We start from the raw sequence: 24,810 nt of genomic DNA on the forward strand, positions 1-24,810 counted from the left end.
AAATTTAGGTAAGTTAATATCCACCTATTTAATAAAATAGTCTTTATATATTTTTATATAAAATAGTTTATGTACACTAAAAATAAGTCACCAAATTATTTATTAGATATTATTGTATATTTATACATATTAATTTATATATTTTTATAATTAAATTATTAATTCCAGAATAATCTAATCTGTTATAGTAGAATATCAAACTTGCAATATACGAATAATCAAACTTGTTTACAATAGCATAATAAAAAATTTATGAGATGCCAAATATGTACTTATATACGCATCGGTTAATTAGTAATGGTTTTTTATATATATTTAACATGGTTGATTTTTGAAATTTTCAAATTAATCATTCCAAGTAAATGAACAAATTGTTGTAAAGATTGATTTCTCTATGAAATAAAATTTGAAGGGCCATTTTGGTAAATAAAATTTGTTAAAAATTAAAGTGTTGTCTACAAAAATGTTGTCGGAGACAAATTTAAAGTAAGGTAAATTATTATTTTAGTCTCCTAATATTTAGGTAACTCCTAATTTTAAGCTTTATATATTTCAGATTGAATTTTGGGAATTAGCAATGAGAAATATAATTTAAATTTTTCATTAGTTTTTATCTAATAATTTGCTCAAGTGTTTTAAATTACTAGGGAACCTTTTTTTTCTAAGTTATAAAGCCAAATTGATTAAATTAAGACTTAAGAAGTACTGTATTATATATTTAGTCATAATCTCAGAACGAGCTTTTGAAATGTCAATCTACCTCAAAAATGGAAGACGCATAGATGAAATGAATCTCAAAATGGTGCTATATGCAAAACGGATAGTTTTGGCTCTAAATATTTATGAGTAGTGTAATCAATAAATCAACTATTTGAAATATTTCCCTCCCCACTATATACACAATGTAGTGAAGATAAAGGGATTTTCAACGCTAACATGACTCTCTCATGTTATATATATATATGAGTAAAAGAAACCTTAAAAGAGATAATGAAGTTATGTTAAATTAGATTTTAGATTTTCATTCTTTCACTTTATAATTCTCTTATATTAGAAGAGTACTCTTAGTTATTTGTAATATAGGTTAATACTTGTATATCATACAATAGATTATCAAACACTCTTTGAGAAGTTCAATTCTTGCATTTGGTAATATCTTAAAACTAGATCTCTAATCTTTGTATGTGTATCTTATACACAAACCTCAATGCTTATTGTACCTTCATCCAGTAGTAATCAAACTTAGTCTGAGAAACGTTGAGATAAGAATATTTTAAATTTTAGATTCAATAGTAATTTGGTCATTGCTTAGCCTGAAAAAAAAAAAAAACTTAGGAAAAAAGTATTTACGGTTCTTATATTCATGGAATCTGTGTCAAGATTTAGCCTAAGAAGATTTGACGAAATCATTTTTTGTTATTATAAGACTATTTTATATCGAAATTGCAACTATGGTTAAAAATTGAATTTAGGCAAGTAACATCTAAACCAGTATATATAATTGAGTATTATATCTTTTCAAGAGTAAATATCCATAGTCGTCTCTGAGATTTGCGTAAATACTCAATGTAATCTTTAAGATCCCGATTTCTCCATTTTAGTCCTCCAGATAGAGCTCCGAGTACTCAAAGTGGTTCCTAGGCATATTTCTGGTGATGAGTCATCACTGGAGCGCTGATGTGGCCTTTGTTTGCCACGCTGGAGGGGTCCAACAGCTATCTGAGCTGGCCAATTTTCAATTTGTACCCACATTGGTCCCTCCTTTTATATTTAACCCTAAATCCCCAAATTTTTGTAAACTTCACCTCTTCTTCTTGTTCATCACACTCTCCTCATTCTTCTATCGGGGGCTATTACTCATGTCGATGATGGGTGGGAGTAGCACTGCAGGTGAAAGCTCTGTTCGTTTCCCTAAGATCAAGAGCCTCAAAAGTACCAATTTGCTCAAGTTTCTTGTCAATTGTAACGTCCACTTTACTAATGTAGAAAGCAGCAGAACTTTAAACCTTGAGAGATCAGTCATCTCAGAAGCTTCAAGACCATCCAAGTAAGCATCGATTACTGTTTCGTCTTGAGCGAGACAAAATATAAGCTGTTAAAAAATACACAAAAATAATGAGCATATTATTGCTTCTGTAAGCCGCAAGGATAAAATTTTGGTGATGTAACACCCTACCATACAGAGTCTTATGCTTAAGTCATAATTCAGAGATGGCAAGGTATTACGACCTCTAAAACAAAAATTTAGTACGTATAGTAGTATGAATAATTGATTATAACTAGGAGCCTTTGTAGAAAAAGGGGTAAACAAAAACCGTAACTCGAACGCGCAACACTCCGATCGATAACGTAACGAGCAAAGGATAAGCTAACGCAAGGTCATATATATAAAGAGTGTCAAAAACGGGAATATCAAGACTCAAAATCCGGCTGCGAAGATAACCGGTCCGAGCATAATAATATATACATATAATAAAATAAGGAAACCCCAAAGGGACACAAATACATACAACCTATTCTCCAAAATCCCCTCTAGAAGGAGTCATCACAGTTTGTATTATTTAATGGAGATAAAAGTATCTAAACAAGATATATAAACCAAAACAGAGTCCCAAGAACAAAGGATCTTCGCTAATCCAGAAGTCTCCAGCATGCCTCAACGAGAAGCCTCGCGTCCTGCATCTGAAAACCACAAAATCCGCATGGGTGAGAACCAGAGGTCCCCAGCACGGTAACAGCTTCCACATATATAATACATAATAATAGAGGAAAGCCAAAGGCAATCCTAGAACTTCCTCCAGATAATATCAAAGCTTATAAACAAGCTAAACCATATAAGGGTATATGACTAAAGATTCTTCAGTCTAACTAATACTTCCCTTTCCAATTCCTTCAAACCTCCCAACCACCAGCAGGAGTATATTATAGCAAACACAGTTATATCAGACAAAGAATATACAAATAGGAGCAGTTAAGACATTTAGACAATTAGCAAGTAATATGCAGTCAAATAGGCAATCTCAAACAATTCACATAGTATGCATATGATGAATGCCTGTCCCTAGTGGCTGATGATATCATCTGTCGGTTATAGAGCCAACCCGACAAGTCCTGGTAGCTAACCATTGGACTGTCCCTCTGTCGCGCATCCCCAACTCGAGTTATACTCGTTATAAACTTGATCATAAACATGATCCATATCCATCACCCTCACTGGTGAATATTTCGGGGGCGAGCTCATCCGGGTCTTTCACAGTGCCCGGCCACACTTACGACATAGGGTCAACAGAGTCTCGAGCCTCCACCTGGAGCACGTGGTGGCTAGCCACTGCTTCCTCCCAGGGATCTCGTGCCTCTGATAGTGGAAGTGCAAATCTCAGTTATCAATAATTCAGCATAAACATGCATGAATTCTCATCCATGGATCAACATCCATATCAGCCATCCGGCTCACGGTTCAGTCCAGAACTAGCCAATATTCATATTATACACAGCCTTTCCGGCTCACGGTTAAATCCATAACCAGCCGTTTCATTAACAATTATAGCCTTTCGGCCCATGGCTTAACAAGCACTTCCACCACCATCCTCCGCATCTCACATAATCATCTTGATCCTCATTGATCATTCATTTTTCCCTTGCTTCACTCGCAAGTTACCTCATTCACTAGCCCCTTTTTAATAGCTAGGCATGTCATAATGATTTAAGACATAAATGGTGAGATCGGAGGCTTAGAAGTATGAGATTTGGCTTTTAAAACTCAAAAATCAACTTTGGGATGAAAACAGGGCCACGCGTACGCGCACTCCACGCGCACGCGTGGATGGCCTCAAAAACTCATCGACGCGCAAGCGTCATGCACGCTAACGCGTGGATTAAAGATTTGCCAATCGACGCGCACGCGCCAACCACGCGTACGCGTGGGTGTTCTCGTGCCCTAGGCACAACACTGGCACAGTTCTGGCATAACTCTCTGGAAAATGGCTGGGCATTGGGTGCAGCACAATCGGCACGCCCGCGCACATCACGCGCACGCGTGGATGGCGCTTTCTGGAAGATCGGCGCGTACGCGCCAGGTGCGCCCACGCGCAAGGGGTCATTCTGCTAAAAATTTTCTAAGTTAAAAGCTGCAGAATTCACAGATTTAAACCCCAATCTTCCAACGGACATAACTTCCTCATTTTAAATCGTTTTTCACCCGTTCTTTGAACGGCATGGACATCCCGGATCCAATTTCATTTCTAAACAGATTTGGTACAAAACGGAGATCTGTAGTCCAAGTTATGTCCCGCCAAAGTGTGCCCAAAAACCATTTTTTCATACAAAACCACAAAGTGCCAATTTCAAAACAAGCCATTTCCAACTCTTTTCAAAACCAATCAAAACATGCCAAGTTCATCCCTTTTCTTTGAAATCAATCAAAATATATCAAATTCAACATCAAGCCTCCTCAACTCACACATTGACACACATTACCACAAATTACCAAAATCACTATCTCATCATTTTACCCCACTTCACCCAAGTGGCTCAAACTCAAACACATTGACATATCATATACTATTCCTCATGCCAATTCTCAACAACACCAATTCCAATAAATTATTATTGTACACAATCAACATCATACTCACCATCAACATGGTTCAACCCACAATTCAACCATAACCAATCATCAAGTATATATCACAACATGCATATTTCTCATACATCATACCACTAAGGCCTTAATAATCATCATCACATATATGACCACATCATATATCTCAATCATTCAACAACATCAACAATTCAATGCCTATCTTAGGGCCTCTAGCCTAAGTATTTCCTACCACATTACATATTAGATACGGGAAACCGAAAACCATACCTTAGCCGATTTTCCCAAGCTCCCCCGGAGCACTTCCAAACCACTTATCCACAAGCTCTCAAGGCCTCAACACCTCCAAGAACAGATTTTTCACCACCAAACCCTTTCCAAGCTTTTCAAAGTCACCAATCAAGCTCCAATATTCACATATACACAACCTAAGCCACAACCATCATACCCATACACAACATCTCAAAACCCAAACATCATAGAACAACAAAATCACACTAGGGTTGAGAATCTTACCACACCCAAGGTCCAAGGAGACAAGATTAACCTTCTCCTTCAAGAGAGTTGGGTCCTATAACATCAAAGAACCCAAAATCTCAACATTTTACCCATGAAACTCGAAAATAAGGGCTGGAATTTCGAACAGAAACACGTGGCTTACCTCAAGATTAGTTGTATGGGTTTTGTAGAGCTCTCCGCGGTGAACGCGTGGCCGCAAACGGAGCGGCAATCGGAGCTCTAGATCAAAAGTTATGGTGGTTTGAAGATCAAGTGAGAGAAAGAACTTGAGAGAGTGTTCTTCCTCCCCTCTCTTCAATTTCAGCGTGTTTGAGTGTGTTGTGAGGAGAGAGAGTGCTGAAAACTAGGGTTTTGGTTTAGTTATGTTGGGCCAAGGGCCCACTTTGGGTCCGGTTGGCCCGGTTTGGCCCGTTCGGTCCAATCTTGGTCCGAATTCTATAAAATTGGTACCGAAATTCTCGTCTCAATTTCCTCTATCATATTAAGCCATAAAAATATCATTTTTGGCTTTCTAGAATAAATTCTCATATATGGGTTAATTAGCCGTTAATTAACCGGGTCTTACAGGTGACATCATAATGCGCATAACAACTTGTAGTAACATTTAAACTTATTACACTTTGAATTACGTTTCTAACAGTCAACGAATTTCTGTATCACAAGTCTGAATCTTTTTTCTCAATATAGAAGATCAAAATAATGAGTTCAACAATTTGATTCAATAGAATTTACCCAAAATTTTTTTATCTAGAGTTTATACCTTTGGCTTAATCACAAGAGATAAAGTAGATAAAAAAGTATATCACAACCTACTTCAAATCTATATTCTATGCAAAACATTATGTATTGAAAATCAAGTACATAAGAAAACTTACCTCAACTGTTCACTGTAAGCATTTGATAAAGTTATGGCTCTTTCAAAATTCTGCCAAGTAAGAAGATTGTAAAGGAATTAAATGCAATACACAAAAGAAGTTTGCTGTTAAGATGAAGATGAAGATAAATCATAAAGTACCGCAGGGTTGCTAGTAACACCCCTGATTCCAGCAGCAACGAATGGAGGAAGCAAATCAGAAATTTTGATACAGGGTAAGCAATTTTCTTAACAAAATTAAATTTGATAGCTAAATTAAATTCAAAGCATCTGAAATTTTGTAGTGATCTAGTTGGAACCGGACGAGAATGCCAACCAAGAGCAGAAGATCAGGGCCGCCAGAATAGTGCGGTTGTGAAGGCAATGAAGGTGTCTGAAATTGTTCATAGAAGAAGTTGTATTGTTGGGTCGATGGATAGTCTGTATGAGAAGGTACAAGTGTTAAGCAAAGAATGACGGGGATGTGGGAGATTATGGGCCAAAGCTGTGATCCTTCATTTTACATCGTTTGCCCAGAAAAGGACTTCCCCAGATGTTGAGTTGTATTAGAGAGGCAGGCAGTTTTTTTCCTTCCATATTCTTCAACTTGGGACAATCAGCAATGGCTAAATGTTGGAGGGAGGTGAGGTGAGGTGAGGAGAGTGCGATGAACAAGAAGAAGAGATGAAGTTTACGAGAATTTAGGGATATATGGTTAGATATAAAGGGAGGGACCAATGTGGGTACAAATTGAAAATTGGACCCTCCAGCGTGGCAAACAGAGGCCACGTCAGTGCTTCGGTGATGACTCATCACCAGAAATATGCCCAGGGACCACTTTGAGTACTCAGAACTCTATCTGGAGGACTAAAATGGAAAAATCGGGTTCTTGAGTATTACATTGAGTATTTACACGAATCTCAGGGACGATTATGAGTATTTACTCATCTTTTCAATCATATCTATTTTACCTTTTTTCATTCAAGTTGTTTCAACGCCTTAGAAATTGTTATTCCCAAAGCTAAGTGGACTGACAATCACAAGGCTAAGGTCTAATTGAATTCTAAAGCAAAATACATTATATGATCCACATACTATCAATAAATTTTAGCATGACAAGATCATATCTTATGGTTTTGCACAAGAAATTTGGGACAAATTTAAGATGCTTCATCATAAAGGTACTAAAGAACTCAAAAAAACTAAAATCAATTTCTTGGTTAGCATATATGAATACTTTAAGATGAAAGAAGGAGAAAGCAGATGTGACATGTTAACAAGATTTACGAGTATTATTAACTCAGCGAAAATTAGTAGAGTATTCAATTTGAGTCTTGCTTAAAAAGATTAGTAAAATATTTAAGGTTCTTAGATTGAGTTGTGATTCAATCTGAATTATTTTGTAGTTATAAAAAAATTTATAAAAATAATATCATTTGTACTCTTATTCTAACGGTAAAAAGTCTTGAGTATTTTTGAAAATTAAATGTAGGCATTTGAACCAAATCAGTATATATACGTTAGTGTATATTTCTTCTTAACATTTGACTCTTTATATTTCTTACTTGAAACTTGTTTTAAGTTAATAAGTGTTCAATTATGTTTTATTAGTAAATTCTACAAAATTAGCGAATAATTACTTAATAAATTAAATTTTAATAAAATAAATTAGAAACGTAAATTTTATAGCAAAATGGGATAGAACAAATTAAAATAATAATTTTGACACTAATTTCAAAAAATTTGATCCAAAATTAGGTCGAATGGGCCGAACTGATCGAACTGGGCTCATATTGGGCCCATGGCCCAACCCAATGGCCATTAAAATGAAAAGAGCTGAAGCTCTTATCCCTTCCTCAAAGGAAAGCACGCTGGACTTGGCAAAAAAGGGGGGAGAGTTACGGTGAGAAGAGGAGGAGGAAAACCTAATCACCTCCAATCTTCAATTGCTTATATCTTTCAATCCGAAAGTCTGATTGATGAGCCGTCAGCGGCCACGCATTCGTCTTAGAGTTTTTTAATAACCCATATAACCAAGTTACTGGTAAGCCTCACCTTCATTCCGAGCTGTTCATTCTTTAATTTCGAAATTCTTGGACTTTGGTGTTGAAATTTTGTGTAATTTTAGTGTTTAGGATCAAATTAACTTGGTGGACTTGCCGAGTCTTGTCCCAACTTCCCATTGGTAAGGTGAGAATCTTAGAACTCTAGTTAATTTTCTAATTTTGTGTATTGGGTATTGAATTTGGGTGTATATATGTTCTATATATATATATATTAGGTGTGTATATATATATGTTGGAGCTTGAATTGTAAGCTTTGGAACTTGGTGGAGGTTGAGTGCTTTTGTTGGGTGACTTTGGACCTTTTTGGGTGCCTTGGTGGTGTCTCAAAAATACGTGGAAATCGGTCAAGTTATGATTTAGGTTTCACGTATTTAATATATAATGTTCTGTGAAAATTTAGGTTAGATGACCATAGGATAGGTTGAAATGCATGAGTATGTTAAATGATTAATGTTCATGGTGATATTATTATTATTGGTTGAATAGTTGCTGGATATTGTTGGTTACTATGACATTATGTTGTTGGGTGATGGGTTGATGATTGTGATGTGAATATGTAGAAAAGGGGTGGCGATATATTGATGATTCTGTTGATATTGTCGAGAAATTATGCATATGGTTGTATTTGTTAACTTGTGGTGGTTGTGGTATTGTGATTAGTATGTTGGGGAGATGAATTCTTATGTATGGAATGCTGAGGTTGAGTTGGTTTTAAATGAAAATGGAGGTTTTGAGATTTTGTGAGAAATTGATTTTTGGCTGAACTTCGGTGAGCCATAACTTGGCTTCCGGACCCCCAAATGATTTCAAACTTATTTCAAATGAAAATTGGGTCGATGAAGTTTACGCCGTTCGAAGGACATATGAAAAATGTTTTAAAATGAAAAAGTTATGTGCGTCAGAAGTTTGGGGTTTAAAATGAGCATTCTGCAGGTTTCAAACTTAGTTAAAAATTTTGATAAAACGTACACCCACGCGTACGCGTGGCCGACGCGTACGCATGACCTGGGATTTTTGTGTACGCAAATCTCCCTTATGTGACCAGTTGATTTTGCCTGGTTTGCATGCGTACGCGAGGATGGCTATGCGTACGCGTCTTGGCCCAAATGCGTACCCATGCATATGCGTGGTCCAAAAGCGTATAAAATATCCGTTCATCAGATGCGTGACTCCTGTTTTCAACAAATGAGATTTTTGTGTTTTTAAACATGATTTTTAAACCTCTAAACCTCTATTTTTACTCTTTTAGCCCTAGATCTTAGTAATATGTCTAGTAGTGAGATGGAGCTAGGAATAGGTAGTAACTTAGAGATGAAGAAAGTTTGAGAAGTGGTGTTTTAGGTATGAGGAGGTAAGATACATATGTATATTTATATATATAAACTATTTGAATTATGAAACTGGCTAATGAAAGGAATAAATGTTGCATCTCAGCACTCTTTCTTGAAAGTGCGACCTCAGGAGATGGTGGAAGGTGAGGATCCCCTTCTTTGTTCCTCCTGGTATTGTAAAATCGCCCCCAAGGAGATGGTGGGAGGTTAGGATCCCCTCCTTTGTTCCTCCTGGGCATATGAGAACGTACCTCCTGGATAGACGCAAGGGTTGTGGTTTCACCCCACTTGTCCAGGTTGGTTAGTATAGAGGCTCCTCGAGTAGACGCAAGGGTTGTGGTTTCTCCCCCACTTGCTTCGGGTTATGATAAACTATGCATAAAGATGCAAACATATGTTGTATACAGTGATTTTACAGCCATAATGAAATGATTATCTGAGATACGAGTTTCCCTAGGAAAGTACGTGGCTTGCCACCACGTGTTCCAGGTTGAGACTCGATACTCTGTTGACCCTACGTCGTAAGTGTGACCGGGCACTTAGAAATTCCTGGGAAGGTTAACCCCATTTGAGTAAAGCTATATATATATATTTATGAATTATGAATGAAAGAGAAAAAGCTATGCATAGACTCGTAGGGATGCGCGACGGGGGACAGTCCATGGTTTAGCAAACCGGACTTGTCGAGTTGGCTTGATAACCGACAGATGAGCCTCATCAGGCATAGGACAGGCATGCATCATGTGCATTTTGTTTGCTTTGCTTGCTATGTCTTATTTGGAAATGCCCAATTGAATATATTATGTTAACTGTTATATTTGCTACTTGCACTACTTGTTTCCTATCTATGTTTGCAATTGTCTGTTTGTCTGTCTTTGCAAAATCACCGGAGATGGAGAAACGGAGGAAAGGGAGAAAGGTTTAGAGTTGAGATTAAGTTTAAGCTAGGTTTAGGATTCCCTAGATGACCACCCTTTTTATGGTTTCTGTTTAGTACTTTAAGCTTTATAATCTAAGTGTCGGCGTTCTAGGATTACCTCTGGCATTCCCAAGACCTTATATCTTATATGCGTGGCACCTTTACCATGCTGAGAACCTCCAGGTCTCATTCCATACTCCTTATGTATATATGTTTTACTTTTGCTCCTCATATAGGTTTATAGAGAACTAGGACTATTTTTTATGTATTTTGGGTTATGGATTATTTATATATATGTATGTAACTATTCTCTGGCCAGCCTTAGCTTCGTAGGCTGAGTTCGGAGCTTGATATTTGTATTCTTGACCCTCTATTCCTACTTTCTGTTTAATTATGCCTTTGAACCTTAGTTTCTTTACACACAAGTAATCTCTTTCCTGAGTGTTGCGCTTTTAATTTTGCGATTTTGTTTTACCTATTCTTCAAGACTCCTAGTATACTACATTCCTTCGACTATTATATGCATTTATATTTTTATTTTAGAGGTCGTAGTGCCTCGCCACCTCTGTTTTACATCCTAGGTGTAAAGCTCTGTGTGGTAGGGTGTTACATTATGGTATCAGAGCAGTTCGTTCCTGTAGAGCCTGAGGAACGGACTGACTATGTTTCTGGGCATACTCTAGGTGTCTGTAGATGCTAATTAGGATATCTGATTGATATATATGGCATGAATGTTCATGAGCATGCATTTGGGACTTTGAAATACTAGACTTGCGATATTGAGACTGATCACCTTGATATCACTTGTTTGGTGTGAACAGGAACCAAATGGCGTCTCGTGGGTGCGGTCGTGGGTGTAATCCAGATCGAGAGAGGAGAGGTAATGAGATAACTATACCGGTAGGAAGTTTGACCAATTTCGTAACCGCGATGACAAGTGCTGCTGCTGCCATTGGTGTTGTTGCTGTTGCAACCAGTCGAGTGATGGATAGGATGCAAACGAAAGATAGAATTGGCAACGACGGTGGTAATGAAGAGGAAGGCGGAAATAATTTTCCGAAGGCGATGGTACCAGTGGAAGTTGTGAATCCTCCGGAACTAGTTAACGCGGGTCAAGCAATGGGGTAGAGTTCAAGATAGACTGTGGTGGCAGAAAGTGACTGTCGGGAACCTTTCCTAAAGAAAAAGGGAAAGAAGATTACAGCAAGGAGCCAAAGTTTCAAGAGGGGTCGTTTTGTCACTTTCCGTTCTCAATGCTGGAACAATGACCGAAGGAACGACACCCGTCCAGATCCGAATTCAGAAGGGCAAACTAGTACTCAACTGGAAGACTTAAGGTGCCCAAGATGCAAGAAGTACCATCCAAACAGACTGCAGGGCCGGACTAGGTGTATGTTACAAGTGCAGGAAGCCAGGGCATATAGCTCGAGATTGTCCACACAGGAAACGCTGGGATGCAGTTGAATCTGATTCTCAGACCTGAGGTAATCACGAACTAGCGGTTGAATTTCTAACTTTCTTGCATATCATTAATATGTGATATTCATTCGTAATGCATGACAAGCGTTGATAATCGTAAAGTCCAAGTCGATGATTAGTCGAAAACTATCAGTTGTTGAGACGGAGCAATATTTAGTTAACTTAAAGGAGTGGTTAAACTCTTGAAGGTTAAGGATCAAAGTGACGTAGCGGAAGCAGGTTGGACTATATCTAAGGAATCAGGAGTGTTGAGGGCTACGCGGAGTTATTGTTTGAAATCCAGTGATGGTAAAACTTCGAGGAAGAGGAATAAAGCGAATTCAACCTTTAGTTGTTAATTGTTAAGAGGCGAGTGAAGATGAGACCAAATTTCTACTATGAGAAAGTTTTCCAGACAACTCTTGAAGGTGTACCAAAATTTTCATCTCAGAGAGAAAGTGAGTTTGTGATAGACTTGTGCCGAAAACCGGATAAGTGTTGATTGCACCACAAGCGAAGACACCATTATAACCAGTAGAACTTAGGATTGAGTTGAAGGGAGTACTAGAAGAGGGAATTGTCTGACCAACTATTTCTCAGTGGGAAGCGCCGGTTATGCCGAAGAAGAAGAAAGAGAACGGTAGGAAGCCTTATACAGAGAGAGTGTGCCAACGAATCTTTGCGACTCAATCTAATCTTTCTTTTGAAACCTGCGTTGAAACTCTATCCGGAGTTCTTCTTAAATGACTTGATCATCTTTCCAGTTTTATTCCTTACGCACATGAATTTTGATTCTACCAGGATGAGCCTGAACTTGTCTTGGTATACTCACGTATTCCTTGAATATTGGAAGTTCGCTGTGAGTGGAATTGCTCTTATTCGCAAACCGTGTTCTTCAAAATCAGCTGAGACTTCTTTTACTTTATATGCTCTGTTCTTTCTACCGAAGGTCTTTGTTTTGAATTCTTTTCTTGAGATGCACCTTTGTTCTTCTTCTTGTGCATTCTATTATTTCGGTACAACTCTATTTGACCGTATACAAGATTTCCCTTCTGATTTCTCACGCACACCGTTCGTATTGTTCATTCGTCTTTCAAGCTTAATGTCTTTTTGAAAATCAACTTGAGCATATTTTAGTATCGCGTGTGAATCCTAGGTGTAACCATCAAGGCATTGATTCCTTAAGGAAAAATTCTTGGACACAAAAATGAGCCTGTGACATTATTAGGAATCTTAGAGCCTTAATTTTTGTTGATCGTATTGCTTGTGATTAAGTAGACGCAATAGAATGCACCGTCTATATGGATGCCTGAATGCTAAGAGAGCTTTTGAATCTCAAGAGAAGGATTAATCTCTGTGCCAATAGTCATAATACCCGAACTTAATTAACTATCTTTGAATTATTGCGATGTATTATTAAAGAGGTTTAGGATGCGTGCGAATACAACATCGTGAAGTGGTGACGGACGCCCTGAGCAAGAAGTTTCTGAAGAATTCTTGGATATAAATTTCGGAGGAAAGAATGCTAGGTAAGTTAGAACTCTAAATTGGATATTGAGGGTGTAGCAAAAGGAGTCAAACTAAATTTATTGCAGTCTTAGAATGCGACAAAGACAAGATACAGGAAGCGTAAGAAGGTGATAGAGAGCTACTGAGGATGTCAAAGTCTCGTAAACAAAAGAAAAATCAAGAAGAGATCGAGAGAAACAAAGAATGAGATTGGGAGGAATGAATAAACGGATTCGAAAGTATAAGAAGAGATTAGTATGCCTAATGCAGAAAGTGATAACGTAAACTATTGTCCGAAGCCATCAAGAACGGATTTCGATTCAACCAAGGATTGCTAAAATGTATCCCAATTTTGATAAGACTGAGGGGCCTGAAGTGATGGATAATGTGGTGACGCATGTGAGTGAACATCTGACACGTTCAAAGATAAGCAACGAGTATCAAAAGTCATCCGAAATGTGGTAACCATGGAAGGGTTCACAATGAAAGTACAAAGGGATTGCTAATGATTGTGAAAGGGGTTATTGAGGACCAGGATAGGAAGTAATGCTGTTAGGTGATCGTGGGTCAGTTAATCCAAATCCATTCCACCCATTAAAGCAAACTGTTTATTGGAGATATTAAACGAGACTATACATCAGGAAGTAGATAAGGCTTCACGGTGTGCTAAAAGCCTATGTGCTGATATGAAACTGGAGCATCAGACATCTTAGTATTAGTTCCCGAATTTGATAATCAATACCAATCACATATTTCATGTCTCAGTTTCAAGAATACACTTTTGATGCTAATCACATATTAGAACCTAAACCGGTTAAACTAAGAAAGGACCTAACACTTCAAGTAACTTCAATCAGAATTACTAATATAATACCAATGCTAAGTAGCTACGCAGAGGATGAGTTTTGTTAGTAGAGGATGCTGAGAGTGGAGCTGAAATCGAGGAACACACTTGGAAACTCAAACCAGATATGCGGGAGGACTACCCACACTTCTTTTTAGGTAACTGGATTTGAATTTTGAGGGCAAAATTTTTAATTAGGTGGGTAGGATGTAAACCCGCAAAATTAGCGAATAATTAGTTAATAAATAAAATTTTAATAAAATAAATTAAAAACATAAATTTTATAGCAAAATAGGATAGAGTAAATTAAAATAAGAATTTTGACACTAATTTCAAAGAATTTAACCCAAAATTGGGCCAAATGGGCCGAACTGGTCAAACCGGGCTCATATTGGGCCCATGGCCCAACCTAATGCCCATTAAAATGAAAAGAGCTGAAGCTCTTGTCCCTTCCCTCAAAGGGAAGCACACTGGACTTGGCAAAAAAGGGGGGAGAGTTACAGTGAGAAGAGGAGGAGGAAAACCTAATCACCTCCAATCTTCAATTGCTTATATCTTTCAATCCGGAACTCCGATTGATGAGCCGTCAGCAGCCACGCGTTCATCTTAGAGTTTTCTACCAAACTCATATAATCAAGTTACTATTAAGCCTCACCTTCGTTCCCATCTGTTCATTCTATAATTTCAAAATTCTAGGACTTTGGTGTTGGGATTTTGTGTAATTTCGGTGTTTAGGATCAAATTAACTTGGTAAACTTGCCGAGTCTTGTCCCAACTTTCCATTGATAAGGTGAGAATCTTAGAACTCTAGTTAAATCTCTAATTTTGTGTATTGGGTGTTGAATTTGGGTGTATATGTGTTGTATATATGTATTAGGTGTGTATATGTATATGTTGGAGCTTGAATTGTAAGCTTTGGAGCTTGGTGGAGGTTGAGTGCTTTTGTTGGGTGACTTTGGATCTTTTTGGGTGCCTTGGTGGTGTCTCAAAAATATGTAGAAATCGGCCAAGGTATGGTTTAGGTTTCACGTATTTAATATATAATGTTCTGTGAAAACTTAGGCTAGATGACCATAGGATAGGTTGAAATGCATGAGTATGTTGAATGATTAATGTTCATGGTGATATTGTTATTATTGGTTGAATAGTTTCTGGATGTTGTTGGTTACTCTGAAATTATGTTGTTGGGTGATGGGTTGATGATTGTGATGTGAATATGTACAAAGGGGTGGCCATATATTGATGATTTTGTTGATATTGTCAAGAAATTATGCATATGGTTGTATTTGTTAACTTGTGGTGGTTGTGGTATTGTGATTAGTATGTTGGGAGGTGAGTTCTTATGTATGGAATGCTGAGGTTGAGTTGGTTTTAAATAAAAATGGAGGTTTTGAGATTTTGTGAAAAACTGATTTTTGGCTGAACTTCGGTGAGTCATAACTTGGCTTCCGGACCCCCAAATGATTTCAAACTTATTTCAAATGAAAATTGGATCCGTGAAGTTTACGTCGTTTGAAGAACAAATGAAAAATATTTTAAAATAAAAAAGTTATGCACGTCAGAAGTTTGGGGTTTAAAATGAGCATTCTGCAAGTTTCAAACTTAGTTAAAAATTTTGATAAAACGTACGCGCACGCATACGCATGGCCGACGTGTACGCGTGACCTGGGATTTTTGCATACGCGAATCTCTCTTACGCGACCAGTCGATTCTGCCTGGTTTGCATGCGTATGTGAGGATGGCTATGCGTACGCGTGGTCCACGCGTATGCTGGTGCACGGATTCCCACACTCCGTACAACTGAACCAACAAGTGCACTAGATCGTCCAAGTAATACCTGAGGTCAGTCATGGTCGATCCCACAAGGATTTTCAGCTTGAATCAAGCTGTGGTTATCTTGTAGATCTTAGTCAGGCGGATAGAAAAGTTATTTGTTTGTTTAAAGCGCATAAAAGTAAAATAAATAAAACGTTACTCAGTGATGGTGAATGTAATGATAAGAAGATGGTTAAGGTCTCGGAGATGCTTTATTCTTCTGGATTACTCCGGTTTCACTGTCTACTACAACTATGAATGATTTTTTTTATGGCAGGCTGTATGTGATTTGGTTATGGTTGAATTGGCTTTGGTTTGTGAGTTTTGAGAACTAGGAGTTGGCATAATTTGGTAAAAATACAATTTTAATCAACTTTGGCAGGTTATAACTTGGCTTTTGGAGTTTGAAATTGAGTGAACTTTATTTCAAATTAAAGATGGTTGTGAGAGCTTTAAATCGGTATAAAGATGAGAGAAATTGGAGTTTTGTAGAGAAAGTTATGAACGTCGGAAGTTAGGTATAAAAAAATGAACTCTGTAATGTTACAGAAAACCAGAAATTCTGGTTTGTGTGCCTATGCACAATATCGTATGCATGCACAGACCAGAGTGTGTGTTGAGACTCGTGCATACGCAGGAGGGGGTGTGTACGCATACTATGATGCGTACGCACGATGCCCTATTTTTGTACTAAAATCCTATTTTTAACTGTTTAGCCTTCCCGGCAAGCTTGTAAACCTCTGTGCATTGGGTGAACTAAAAGAGTATTTTCTATTATGAGACCTAATGAATTGATATGAAAGATGATGGTGAATGGTTATGATTATGATCATGAATGAAGTGAAATATGATTGATGGTGAGATTGAAGTGATATGGTGGTATGGAGGGAATGAGCTTAAATTGAAATTGAGAATTATAAAAGTTTGGCCTGTTAGCCTATAAGCGGTTAATTAGAAAAGTGATTTCATGAGATTGAATGGAATGTGCAAAACGATGATTATGAGTATAATATTCCGAGAATGAATGGAATGTGTACAATAGTAACTGTGAATATGATGAAGGTTTCTGGCCTGATGAGGATGGTGGTATAATCCCGCTTGCTCAGTGCGTAAACTATTGTGCAGGGATGGTGGTTTTATCCCGCCTGTAGTGAGGACAGAGGTTCTATCCCGCTCACATACTAATGAATTGTTTAGTAAGGACAGAGGTGTGATCCCGCTTACAGATTGATTTGGGTAGCAAGGACAGATAGTGAGAAACTTTAAAAGCTACAGAATTCAGATTTTTCTACCGAATTTTAAAACACATAACTTTTTTGTTTTAAAATATTTTTTGGCTGTTCTTCAAACGTCTTAAAGCTCCCAGACCCAAATTTTATTTAAATTAAACTTATCAAAAACAAAGGTCCAGAGGTCAAGCTATGCCTCGTCAAAATTTATCGAAACCAAAATTTTGTCAAAACATACAAGGTTCTCTAGTTTTCCAAAATCTCAAACCAAACCAAACCCAAACATACCAATTCCCAATCTTACACTTCATGCACCTTACCAAATCATCTCACATCACTACCAACATATCCAACTCAATTCCAACACCTTTACTATTCACAATCAATCTCTATAATCATCATCATCATTACACAAATCAATTCCAAATCGACTCATTTCTACATATTCCCAACTACAATTTGTAAATCATGTTGCTTGTATGCGAAGTTTGTATTCGTAGGTTTTGATGAATGACAAACCAACAAACGACATGAAAGACAAACCAACAAACAACTTGAATGAATAAGCATGTTGAAAGATCAACCAACATTCAACGTTGAGGAATGAAGAGTTGAAAGCAACACAACAACAACAAGAAACTCAAGTCCACAACATTTGAAGACAAGTATAGTGTCTTAGGACTTAGGTAACTTCTTGTTAAGAACCAATTGCTAAATCTCTCAACACACACTCACAAAATGTTTTGATGCACATCTTGCAATTCGATGCTAGCCAAATGGTTTAAAAACTTGTTTTCAAAGGTACAAAAGCATAGGAATTGACTCCAACAAGTTTGAGATCAATCCTAAGTATTTTGAAGTGATTTTAAGCCATTCTTTAAGGTTTGCATTGATGCACACTCATCTTGCATCGATGCAAAGCATGCGACGACTTGTTGCATCGATGCAAAGATGTTTGCATCGATGCAACCTAGCTGAAAATTCAAATTTCAGCTTCAAAGACACATTTGCATCGATGCAAAGTGTTATGCATCGATGCAAATGATTCAAAAATATAAAAAACGGCTAGTTTTGACAAAACGGCTCCATCCCATTAACTCCCCAACGTTTCTAAGGTTTGGGGAGTCTATAAATAGATGGATTGAAGCCTTATTTCACACACGTGAGTATTTGCAAACTATCTTGTTCATATTCTTTCATTCTACACATTTTTAAGGTGTTATAATACACAATTTGAGAGAGCAATATCAATTGGTTCAATAGTGCTAAAATTGTAATCATACACTCTTCTAGAGAGTACTCATTTCGTCTCAACAATTCTTTGAGAATTGTTTTCTTGTACACTTTGTAAATTGGAGTGTGATCTCCAAGGTTGAGTCAAGAGTTATAAACACTATAGTCGGTGAGGATACCAAAGAAGTATACTAAGTACTCAAGGCAAATCTTAGAGAAGGTATCTCTAAGTGGAGTAGGTTAGTATACGAGTGGTGATCATATACCGTGAGGTGTTAGAAACTAAGGACTCGGATTGTAAAAGGTTTTGCGCGAGCACCTTGAAGCTTGGCAATAGTGGAACTTCTCAATAGCGATTGAGAAAGAAAGTGGACGTAGGACAAGGATTGTGCTGAACCACTCTAAATAGCGTTTGCATCTCTCCAAACTCATCTCTTCAATATTATTGTCTTTTACCTTTGAGCAAATAAATTGTGATCGAAAAGTAGCTTCGTAAGTACTTAAGGAATAGCTTAAGTCCGATTGGTGAAAAGCTTGATCAATTTATTTGAGTTGGTGTCTATTGGAAAGTAAAAGCTCCTTATAAATGCTTAGCAATTGAGTTAAGCTCTTGGAAAAATACTAGTACAATAACACTTTTGTATATTGTCTTTAACTTTCGCAAAAAGATTCATTGTTGTTGCAATACTCAATTCACCCCCCTCTTGAGTAATTGTGCATAGGTTCTACACAATTCCGTCAATGTTCAATCCCACAACACCTAGCCATTATTCATCAATTTCACCATCGTCAAAACCCTTAATTCACATCATTTATCAACAACATTCAATAATCATCATTGGTTACCAACAACATCATTTTACATCATCAATCATTAATATCATCATCAATTAACAATAATCATCAACAACCAATATCAATTCAATCCTATCCTAAGATCCACTAGCCTAAGTTTCATGAAACATTACATATTATCTAAAGAAAACCAAAATCATGCCTTGGCAGATTCCCAAAATGCACAAAACACCAAAAGCAACCCTCCAAGATCAACACTGCTATAGCCGCCGAGGTTCGATCCAAAAGACAAAACCAACTCCAATAATCATAAATTCCAATTCACCATCATGCAATATACCAAAATCAATCCTAGGATTCACAAAAATACTAAACCACAAGGGTTTCGAAGAGACTTACCTTACCCAATGGTATTAGAGAGAAAAATCCAATAATATTCCAATGCTAGATCACCGCTAAACAACCAAAATAAAAAAATCTATTCAAAAACAATACCTAAAAATGCAAAACTATTAGGGCAGGGATCTGGAGTATGGATTTCAAGTTCTTATCTATTTTTTTAGCTAGAAATGACGAGCTCGACAAGAGCTTCGCGTGACTGCAAACAGTACGCAAATCGAAGCACTGTAGCTTAAGTTATGAGCGAAACAAGGTGGAAGTAAATAGTAACAATCCCTTTCTCCTCTCTTCTTGTCTCACCCCCCCCCCCCTTTCTCTTTTTTGGGTAGAAATGAGCTGAAAGCTCATAAAAAGTGTATATATATGTTGGACCTTGGGCCCAACTTGGGTCCGGTCCAATCTGTTAGTATTTTAAGTTCGTTTGGTCTAATTTCGGGCCAAAACCTTTAAAATTAGTGTCCGGTTTTTAATTCTAAATGTTTTTCTAATTTTTTTCTACTGTTTTATTTTCTCTCACGCAGTACCAGACAGACTTAAGCCGGTACTGCCGGCTAATTTACCGGTACGCATTTTTACGCAATTTTTCGCAAAAAATTATATTTTCCCACTCGAAAAAATTCACTAAATCCAAATCTCACCTTTAAATTTTCTAATTAACATTTCACAATTTTTGAACCTATTTTAAATAATTAAATTATTATTTTATTTTATCTAAGTGGTTAGTTTAATTCCGATTCTTACAAAGGGAGCCTCAAATCAAAGGAAATATCAAAGAAAAGTTGCTAAAACTCCTCTTATTTTCTTTTCAATTCATTTTAAAATATTTGTCATCAAGAGGGAGATTATTGAGTTTGAAGAATTAAAACAATTTAAGATGATGACGAAATATTATTTGGTTAAAATCAAATTGTTTGTATGATTCATTTTGTTTAATGTGCAGAAAAAATTGAAATAAAACTGATCCAAGAATTACTGGACCATATGAAAGAAAGCATATGAAAGAAAGCATTTAGCCCAAGAACATAAACAAGCCCAAACGGTGATCTATATCCAAACTCATTCTCTTGGTGCAAGTTAAAGAAATTGAATTTTATCTCATTTGAACCAATTCACTTCAAACTACTGAAACCAAAAATCTCTCTTCTCTCTCTTCTATTTTCTTTTACATCACAACACACGAACTCTCTGAAGAAAGAAAAAGAAAATTCTAAAGGTAGGGTAAAATCCAAGATAAAAAAAAGGAGGTTTTCAATTTCAAGAAAGAAGAGAAGGTCAAAGATGCTATAGCAAAAAGGCAAAATCAAATCAGAAGGACAATCACAAAAAGCATTTCTACAATTGTGCTTTAGTGAAGCTCGATGAAGAAATCCCATCTTTGCAAGCACAAAAGAAGAAAATTGAAGAAATAAAAAATGATGAAGCTCTGCTGTGAATCAATGCTCAAGAATATGACTAGGAACCAAAGCAAGAATACACGGTTCAAATTCAAGAGGCAAGATGAAAAAGGTTGAAAGAAAAGATTGAAGGTATGGTTGCATGTTTGATTCAGTCACTGCTTCTATGCTCTATCTCCTCTATCACGTCGCTGCCACTACTGATTTTTGGAGAAGAAGTCAAACAAGGTGCTAAAGCAAGTTCTAGATCTAGGAAGCTTCACTCCTCTATTAAATGAGTAAACGGCTAAGGATTGGAACAAGGAGTGAGAGCAATACGTTTGGGTTCCTATAGCTCACTGAGCTATTTATTCTTTTCCTTCATGGTTTTTGTTGAATATTCTATTATTTCAGTCTAGTCTTTTTGTGTTTCAATGGTTAAAAGCAAAATAGTGAGGTTTGTAAGTAAAAGCCATTGCGTGAAAAAAGGCAGAGTTAGACTTGGAGAAAAGAGCCATAAGTTTATTCCAGAAATTCTTTGTAAGTTGGGAATTTCCTTACAAGTTGGGTTAGCACTTTGCTGTTGAAAAGTTAGGGTGAGTTCCTAGTCAAGTTTAGTTTGGGTTAGAAATTGGATTTGTCCTATATAGGATTTGTTAGAATCCTAGGGAGAATTTGTGAATGTAATTCTATTGAAAGATAGTGAAATTTCGTCACTGTTGTGATAGAGACAAGATGTAGCAACATTACACTTAGTAGCTAAACCAGAATACATCTGTGTGTCATTATCTTTTCTGTTCTCTGTTTCTGGTTCTGCATCGTAGAAAACAAAACTGAAGTATCTCTTGATTCTTCTATTTAGTAACACTTCTTCATAATACACCTTGTATATGACTCTGTTTTGGCTCCTACCACATCAAGAGACAAAACCATAGTCTTTTCTGTTTTCTACTCAAAGTATCTCAATTGAACTCAACATAAATAAAAATAAAATAAAAAAGGAGGTCAAGATTTAACTCACTTCTCTTAGCCACTAATAATTATCAGAAAATAATTTTTACTTTAATAATTACCATATATCAATCTATAAAATAATGACCCAACGACTTTTGATTTTTATAACTTTTTATTAATGTATTATATTTTTTTTTAAACTCAATTATAAATAAAAATAAAATAATAAATTAGTTGTCACCTTAGCAAAAGAGTGACATTTAGGTAATTAATTTTAAAAGAATGACATTTTGATAATAAGTTTCGAAAAAAGTACACCCTAGTAAAAAAGCCATTTTTTATAATACTATTTCACACAGATTGTTTTTGTATTATATTGTTTAGTAATATCCTAAATCAATTCTAAAAAAATTTTTAGTCAGATAATTTAGTACTCAACAAATTTTAATAATTAAATTAGTTTCTAATCTTTTATTTTTGTTAGACAAATTAATTTGTATGTTAAATTTTGCTAAACATTTAGACATTATTCTCTAAAATTTTTTAGAATTCTCACATTAATCCTTCTAAACGGATAAATAATTTGATGTAAAGATTAATTTGTCTAATTTAATGTAACTTTAGACACTGATTTAATAATAAAAATTTATTAAAAATTAAATTGTTTGACTAAAAAAATTTTTAAAATTAATTTAAAATATTATTTTATATTTTTATAAATATATTAAAAATTTAATAATATTATTAAAATAAAAATAAACAATATATTATCCAAATTATATCAAATTGTTAACAGAGAACTAATATACTACTTGTTTTAAATTATATATATATAAATAGAGTACAGTAAAACAATTATCTAACTCATATATTTTCTTTTCCTGAATTATACTTTTATTAAATGGTAAAAATAAAGAAATCCTTCCGTATTTTGTGTTTCAATTTCAAATCATGAATTGTAAGTTGTAACACTCCTTATAATTTATTAGGATTATCTATCAGTCCTTTAGATCTGACTGTTTAAGTTTATAGGTTAAATGGATTAACCTGTTTAAACTCATTTTAATTTTGGATTATAATTTTTTAATTCGAACCATTTATAATCAGTCTAATAAGTTAAATAAGTTGAATATTTATTTTTTAATTTTATTTTTTAAAAGATATTTTAATAAAAATATTATTATCTTAAATAAATAATATTTTTTAGTTAACGAATTAAATTTTTGAGTCAAATTGAGACGAATATCAACTAAAAATATAACTTTTTAAAAAATATATAAATAAAATAAACAGAATATTTGTTTAGTTTACAAACTAACCCGTTTAATTCATTATTTTTTTTGGATCAATTAAACTTAATCCAAAATTTAAATAAAATTAATTTTAAAGACAGAATTCATTTGTTTAAATGAGTAGACGGACTAATATATAAGTTTAACCCATTTTAATAGCCTACAAATTATATCACGTGGCCACTGTCATCTCGCTGAGCGGGATAAAGCTGACCCTAGACAGTTTCTCACAAACAGCAAAAAGTGATATGCATCACATTCGAGTTAATCTTAAAATTGTCCCACATACTTGAATTACACTTAAATTTTACCCATATAAAAATTAATTTCTAAATACTTTATTCTATTATAATCTTGAAATCGAGTAATTAAAATAATAGTATATGTCAACAATTATATTTTACAACTATATCCAATAATACACTAAAACTGAAGTAAATAGTTTATTTTTCAAAAATATTCAATACACTCATCCATTAACTCTTTTTAGTATACTTGTTTGGATATAATTATTGAGAAATATCAAATAATCAATATTTTACTTTTATTTATATTTAAATCCATACTAACTAATTTTTCGATTTTTGTAGAAGAAGTGTTAATCCTCTTACATTTTACATAATTATTGGATGTACTTGTCAACATTTCATTTTTTAAATAAAAAAAAGTTACCCATTCATTCTTCTAGTTAAGCACAAGCAGGATGCTCAACGCAGTCATTGAAATGGGTGCCACGTGGCGAAGAACGATGCTTATTAGGCTTCCCGGGCCAAGTTTCACCAACAAGGTTAATCATGTACAAAGCATTGCTCGTGACCCTTGCCACGTCAGTCACCCTCCGCTTCACGCTCCTCCTCAGCTTCTTGTCACGGTCGTTGCCTCCACTGCCTCTATCGCCGCCGTTGCTTACGTCTCCAAAGCCATCGAGGCATGAGTCGCCGTTACTGAGGGCAGCACTCACCCAAGTCTGTGCGTTACTCATCTGCCACCGAAACGTCGCCGTTTCGAGGTGCTGGAGCTCCTCAAGGCTCCTCTTCAGCTCGTCAACCGAGTCCGCCATCTGCTCGATGCAGTCACTCAGCGCCGCTCGCTGCCTCTTGGACTTCGAGCTCAATGGGCCTGTATTTGGGCCTGGGCCTGGGCCTACCAGTGGTGATTGGAGAGTCTTGAGGTGTCTGCAGGCTCGTCGGGCGTGGGCCAGGCTCACCCTGAGAGCGGCCCGGGCCACGTCTAAGGGGGAGTTGGCAGGCCCAGCGTAGTTTGAGAGTGTTCTGAGGCAGATGCTCGGGTACCTTGTGTGAACGCATGATGAACGGACCAGGGCTTGCGCGTTGTTGCTGCGGTTGTTTTTTGACGGTGGTGATGCGGTGGAGAAGACGAAAAATGTTGGGGATGAGAACAACAGCAGGAAAGTGAAAATAGTGCGCCTGAGTTGTGTCTGCATTTTTTCTCCCTCTGTTTTTGGTTGTAGATCTGAAAGAAGAAAAAGAAGCTGTGAAGTGTGTGTGGGAAGAACTACGAAGTGAAAGAGAAGTGAGTTGTGTTGTGTGAGTGAAAGTGAACTACTACACTGGTGGGGATTTATTTAGTGCAATAAATGAAAATGGTTGTTTAATGTAGT

At 36.2% G+C, this 24,810-nt stretch overlaps 1 protein-coding gene across 3 annotated transcripts; it reads right to left on the bottom strand.

Annotated features, from left to right (window-relative positions):
- Positions 1–2,490: 2,490 nt before the first annotated feature.
- On the bottom strand, positions 2,491–24,810 carry LOC107634498 (pectinesterase inhibitor 3). Of its 3 annotated transcripts, XR_015907122.1 has the most exons (3): positions 23,862–24,810; positions 5,995–6,044; positions 2,491–2,682 (listed from the first exon to the last, which is right to left on the bottom strand). XR_015907122.1 is itself a non-coding variant. In XM_088507827.1 (2 exons), exon 1 carries the CDS (start codon positions 24,631–24,633, stop codon positions 23,878–23,880), a length of 756 nt encoding a protein of 251 aa, XP_088363953.1. In that variant the 5' UTR covers positions 24,634–24,810; the 3' UTR covers positions 2,493–2,682; positions 23,862–23,877. The 3 variants fall into 3 exon arrangements, 2 of the variants coding, with proteins under 2 accessions (XP_088363953.1, XP_088363956.1); XM_088507827.1 differs by lacking the exon at positions 5,995–6,044 and having other exon boundaries at positions 2,493–2,682; XM_088507830.1 differs by lacking the exons at positions 2,491–2,682; positions 5,995–6,044 and adding an exon at positions 21,069–21,851.

The sequence above is a fragment of the Arachis ipaensis genome, chromosome B3, assembly GCF_059453495.1.
Source record: "Arachis ipaensis isolate K30076 ecotype BB chromosome B3, ASM5945349v1, whole genome shotgun sequence".
Taxonomy (NCBI): Eukaryota; Viridiplantae; Streptophyta; class Magnoliopsida; order Fabales; family Fabaceae; genus Arachis; species Arachis ipaensis.